This window comes from Patiria miniata, unplaced genomic scaffold (genome assembly GCF_015706575.1).
Source record: "Patiria miniata isolate m_02_andy unplaced genomic scaffold, ASM1570657v1 HiC_scaffold_1, whole genome shotgun sequence".
Taxonomy (NCBI): Eukaryota; Metazoa; Echinodermata; class Asteroidea; order Valvatida; family Asterinidae; genus Patiria; species Patiria miniata.
The window spans coordinates 5,966,058-5,972,442 of record NW_024037047.1 but is presented as its reverse complement, the minus strand read 5'-3'; the positions used below and the strand labels follow the sequence as shown (position 1 = coordinate 5,972,442).

The window sequence follows — 6,385 nt, the reverse complement described above, 5'->3', positions numbered from 1 at the left end:
ATACTATTTTGACGCAATACACTTAATTGTGTAAAACAACAACACACTAAACAACTATTTGATTCTTGCTTCAAAACTTTTGTCTTACAGTGTATGTTGAATTTGATCAGGTCATAATTTTTTTTGTAGGTTTTTTGTACTTCAACCTTATCCTATCCCCACGAATATTTATGTGTTTTTACCTCGAGCTAATCGATGTAGCCTATTTGCAACATTACAATTTTGCCTCTTAATAGGAGTTGAGGCATAAGAAAGACATTGAAATGTCTCCCTAGTGCCGCATGTCTTCCAAAGGTGCAACTTACGACGATTATGTGTCTCCCAAATGGTACTATTTACGGTGGTAACTATAAGAATAATACAAAACTTAAAACTGATATAGCGCATTCGATAAAAACCACAAAGCAAAATAATAGTATAAAAACAGCATATTCAACATATATATAAACATATCAAACTAGACGAACCAAGTTAATACTAATTGAATGAAAATATAAACATATTTTCTTACACCGTATTTTTTTTTATACAAAACTAGTAAAACACTGCCCATTTCCCTTAAATGATCACTGTGATCATTGTGCTATCGGAGCCGTAACGATTTGCTATTGCAGAATTTAAAGAGCGGTTAATCATGCAGTGCTTACCAGCAATAGGTCGACCACTTTCTGTGGGCTCAGTTAAAAGTTGGAATTTCAACAATTACGTAACAACATGCAAGTTATTTTACAACTTACAGGCATAGGTCATCATTTACAGCTACAGCAAGTAACTAATGAAATTAGCGTTAAAAAGCATACTTGGTTTAATAATGGAACTAAACTCCTTGTGAAATTATTCTTTCATCCGTTCCAACAAATAGTGAGCCCACTCTGTAATTGTCATTCATTTTTTTGTTCAATTTCTTTCATATTTTGACATATTGTGATGCTGAAAAGGTTTAAATAGGATTAAAAAGGATAAAAGTTAAACAAAAATTGAATAGGATTTCAAGTGAAAAATATGAACTATTTCCAAAAAACCAAGGCAAATTCATTTGTACTCTTATCATATTAGTTGCCGAGTTATTTGTAAGGATTAGGACACAGTGCACTATACATGCATTTCATGCACAAATAGGTGCAGTGTAAATCCCTCCTAATGTCTTTCGAATGGATGAAAAATTACTTCTTTTACATAATTGGCATTTTCTCGGCAACCCAATGTGCTGTTTTTATGATATTTTAAGTATTTGAAAGAAAACGCTCTAAGCTTTAATCCGATATCCAAAATATAAAAATTAACCAATTACATTTTTGGAAAAAAAAATATGAATAGTAATGGTTGCATTTTTTTGGGCTTACCCTGTACAATGATTTGATGTTTGTCAATTAAACTGCAATTCGGCCTTTTGGCCGTGAAGGGTTAACAAAATAAACCATGAATAATACTACTACTATATAATATATTGTACAGACAGTATATACACAACATTGTATAAACCATGTTCCCCTCCCGTTTTGCAAGGAAATTCTTCAAGAGTTTAATACACCTCTCAATACTAATTGTTTAGCGGCATCCAGCTAGTGTAAAACAAAAGCTACCTACGGTGCATGCCTCACCTCCAGCTGCCCTGGATGGTACTGTACCTATCCCCCTCCCTCACCTCGCCACCTTGCATCCAGCCCCACTTTCTATTCCATTACAGCAAGGTAAATTACCGTTGAATGTATACTTACAGGAATCTCTGTGGAATTAAAGATCACCGTCATTTATAGCAAACCAGTCAATGACCGGAATTTAAGGGCTTGTTTTTGTTTGCATCTCATTTGACAGCGCATTTACCGTACATTACAGGCACATTTTGAACAGTGCACATTATTAAAACATTAATTCAAAATAAAATCATTTTAGTCCAAAGATAAAAACAAACGAAGGAACGAACAGCCCAACAGCCGAACAAACTATAAAGAAAAGAACCCAGTACGATGTGAATAGGAGCATGGGTTCTCAACTTGACCCAATTCCATTAAAATCAAATGCTAGGTTCTCTGGCCATTTTAACATATTTATTATTCGAATTCGCCTATTTGTACAGCAACATCGACTAAGTGCACGTCGGATGTTTAATTTCATCTTTTGTCTGACAATTTCATTCAATTTCATTTCGTCTCGTCTACTCCAAACCAAATCAGCACCCCCCCCCCCTCCAAGAGCTTGTCATTTTTTTTTTTGGAGGGGGGTATTTTTTTTTAGTCCCAAGATTTTACCTTGGTTATATGTATGTGGCCTATTTTCGAGTAGTTTAATAGGGGTGTAAGTGCCGCCACCATTGTCAAAATAGTCCGCCCCCGAAAAAAAACTCCAATTTTTTTCTGCGGCCAAAAATTTTGGGCGAAATTTTATTTGGGCAGTGGGTTCTGGGGTGCACTAAGACCTCACGTAGTAAACGGACGCTAATTCTAGGTTTACGCTTTTCTTGGTAAGCGATCTTTAAGTTCAGTACTGTACTCGGTCCAATAAAATCATACGAGCGAATGACTGCACAGAACTGTGCACATTTCCACCCGCTTCGTCAAAACAGGGAACACGCTTAGGCACGTGCACACCGTACTAAATTACTTCACATTAATCTTTAATTGATTGATGAAGACGAATTCGATCTCTGAATGCTGCCATTCGGCAACAGCTTAGACGAACTTGGTCTGTAATGAATGATATTCTCGACCTGGTTCAAGTCAATTAGCTTACTTTACTCTGGCAACCCTTTGCAAAACGACTGCAGCTCTTCAGCAATGTCTCGAAGCTCTACTTGCTGAAGAGCTGTGATGAGTTTCTCGACCGTTGCCATGCGACCTTTGCTGCTCCTCCAGCCGACGAGGGCGCTGTGGATCTGCTCTCGGGAGTCGCTGGGATCTCTGTGCTGGATGTGCTCGATGCTGATGTCGGCGCCCTTTCCCATCAATTTGCGGTAGAGAAGGCGCCATTTCCTGCTGGACAGTCGCTCGACGACGAAGTCAATTTGTACGTCACTGATGGGTTCTTACAAAAACAAAATCAAATATTCTATTTTAGCACCATAACGGTGTCAATAATAAGACGACGAGATTGTAACATCTCCAGAGAAGTGGACTTGACTTGGAACAGCAGTCGGTTAGTTTTAAGTGTCAAGATGGATTAAGCCCTCAGCAGTAGAACTAGATACAGTCTAGTAGAGTCAACGAACAAAACCGTTTTTCATAGCATATTAATTTTGTTTTTCAATAATTAACTTTTGGCTTCTTGCGAAAGTTCTGAACGCTCTCAATAAAGTCTTCAATCCTCGGAATTAAGGCTTTTTTTTTTGCTCATCAGATCCACCTTACTAGCAGACTCATCCCGAACCCTAATGCTGACAGGGTTACGGAACCAGTCTACATTGCACTGACCGGCCGCAAAAGATTCGAAATGCTTGTAATTGCCATTCACCTACAACACATGGGACGGAGTTTTCTCGTTCAAAGTGTCATTCAATCTGAATTTGTATTTGGAATTACTAGCAATATTTTTTTCTAGGGTAAAGCTAGAAAATTCAACGGACAATTAGTTCATTAATGATAAACGATAATGCCTGGGACAACGTAGATATACCACATACCCTCACTGCTGGTGTAATCGGTGTTAGTAGCTCCTGCAGCTCCACATCCCTGAAAGATAAAACAAACCTCGTCGGGAATTTTCTTTTAAATCTTTTCCAATATTATAGTTGCACCTTCATTTGAACAGTACGTCAATAAAACCGTAAATATCATTTTAATGAGCAATGGCACGAATTGTCTTTGTCACTATCACTTGATTTGACTTGAGATAGGGATGATTTTGGATTGACTTGTAACCAACTCGATTAAAACTCTCTGCCTCTTACCTTAGTAAGGGGAGCAGTTACAAGAATTGGCATTTTCATGACCACATCTTGTAAGTTAAGCTGTTTGATGCCAATCATCGCTTGAAAAAAGCTGAGTTGCCCATGCTCGGAAGGGTCCCTCGGAACGAAGGTGAACATCTCTCGAGTAGACATGTTGGATGAACAGCAGCCACGAATGGCTGATTCAACTGACATCTTCTGTGAGTAGGAAAGATGAAAGGTGAGTGGGTGAGTAGATAGGTGGGGTGGGGTGCCCTTGAATGGGTGTACAAGCGTTACATTCACTGTGTAGGCCTACGAAAATGAAATAAATGTAAATGTAAATGTAAATATCTCCTCTTAAACCAGATTTCAGATACGTTGTGTGGACTTGCCCCTTGTCCACACCAGGTTTCCCCCTCTGTGGAAAACAGATTCAGATGCATTTTTTTGGTTAGGTTTAGCCTTCGTAAAATGAAGAGAAACACTCGAAGTTGAAAGGGTTTCAAGGTGTGAGTAAAACGATATTTTTCACAGGTTTTACGAAAACAAAGAAAGGTATTAAAGTAAACGTGTGTGTGTGTAAGTGAGTGGTTCCGTCGGTCGGGCGGACGACTCAACGGGAAGGACATGTGGGGTGATGGCATTGTGTTCCTTTTATCCGGTTTTTTTTTTAAGAATTCACATCCGGGGTAATGTTTTCAATAGGTTTGACATTATGGGTTGATTTAGTCCTGAAAGGACCATCACCCCACATGTGGGTTATGGTCAGCACGGTCAGTCAGTCAATCAGAGGACACTATGCCTTCCTAGTGCCCACTTGTGACTAGCAAAAAGGTCAATCGGTATCTTCATTGATTTGATATTTGGAATGCCAATTAAGTGAATCATCTATTTTGTTTCTTCTCACTCGCTCAGCCGGGAGTCTTCCGTTGTAAGATTTTAGACTCCATTTCCAGTCGTCATCCATGCACTCCTCGTCAACAAAGATGACCAGCGACGAAGCCTCACTAGACGTGTATTCCAAGCTGAGTGAGGAGTATGGTGTCATGCCGCTCTGGGCTCCTGCCAGTTTGCTTGATCTCTCGTTGCTTTCAACGCTGGCTTTGCGGGTGTCCTATTCGTGCACAACACAAGAACACAGCAGGTCATTACTTAGAAGTATTGAATATTTATTTCATTAGTGAACATCTCCATACGAATTGTTCTTAGGAAAGAAGATATCTGCAGTGATTGAAAACCTTAACAACCCTCGGACACTACACTTGACCGAGATTGACTCTCATGCGAATTAATATGTAGTTTGACTTCCCTTATATTTAGTTTGACTTTCCCTTTGGTTTATAGAATTGAGAATATACAATAACGACAACACCTGACCAAACCTTTGACTTCCCTTATATTTAGTTTGACTTTCCCTTTGGTTTATAGAATTGAGAATATACAATAACGACAACACCTGACCAAACGCCAGTTTCATTATTCAATCCAAAATAAATTTTACACAAAATATACCTTAATTATATCAATGATGTAGACAGTAAGATCTATCTGATCTAGACCTTTGACCTTGTAGTGTTGCCAAAACACAACAGCTTCCAGGTTTAGAGGATGTGTTTTACTGCACCCTGAGCAGACATACTGGGAGAAGTGAGATGTGGAGATATTGACGTATTTCTCATCGACAGAAAAAGTTAGCCTGGTCACATCGTTTGAAGCCTTTTCTTCCGTGCGAGAATGCCATTTCTGCTCCACACAGTTCCAAATTGCCTGGGTGTCGGTGTATTTACTGGGAAGGAACGTGGCAGCTTTGGGAAGTTGGTCAACGGTTGCACGAGTGGTATCGGTCTGCCAGTTGCTCTTGGTGTCAGTGGTGGGATCAGTGTAATGTACACTGAAGGTCCAGCCAGGCTGCACTTGAGCTCGGTGCGGAATCTTAATGAGGACATTTTTATCGAATCTTTGCAGACCAGGAGATTCGAGGTCGACGAGGGGACTAAGCCACAAGGAGTCGGGATCTGTCAGCTTGGGTCCGATGGAGTCTGGGCACAAACAAATCCTTGCTATAATGAGCTGGTCTCTGCGATCAGGAGGAATAGCGCCGGGGGGAATCTCTACGATGACATCAGAATCCTCGCAGGACAGGGTGCCTCCCTCTGGACCAAACTGGCCGATCATAACCAGCCAGAATGGATCTTTTCCGCGGAGGACCTGGATAGAATCGGTGGAGTCCAAATCCTCCTCCAAAGGAATAGAGAGTGTTTGGACGCCTTGTTCGGAGTTAAGCGGGCTAGCATTAGAACTGCCCATCTCAGCTCTTCTTGGACTATTGCCGGAACATTCCGTGGTGGCTCCTCTATCCAATGTATAACTAATGGAGAGCAGAGATGGTTCTCCATGCCGGTGGTGTCTTGACGACGGAGTGCCACTCCTGCGTTGCTCTTCCTCAAATCTGTGCACGTTCAGAGATCCCATTCTCTTTCTTAGAAAAGATAAAGATAAGATACAAAATACAAATCCAGA

At 40.3% G+C, this 6,385-nt stretch overlaps 1 protein-coding gene across 1 annotated transcript; it reads right to left on the bottom strand.

Annotated features, from left to right (window-relative positions):
* Nucleotides 1–2,731: 2,731 nt before the first annotated feature.
* On the bottom strand, nt 2,732–6,040 carry LOC119730734. The gene is made up of 5 exons (XM_038203793.1): nt 5,378–6,040; nt 4,773–4,979; nt 3,884–4,081; nt 3,617–3,665; nt 2,732–3,021 (listed from the first exon to the last, which is right to left on the bottom strand). The coding sequence occupies exons 1-5, from the start codon at nt 6,038–6,040 to the stop codon at nt 2,732–2,734; spliced, it is 1,407 nt and encodes a 468-aa protein (XP_038059721.1).
* Nucleotides 6,041–6,385: the final 345 nt, after the last annotated feature.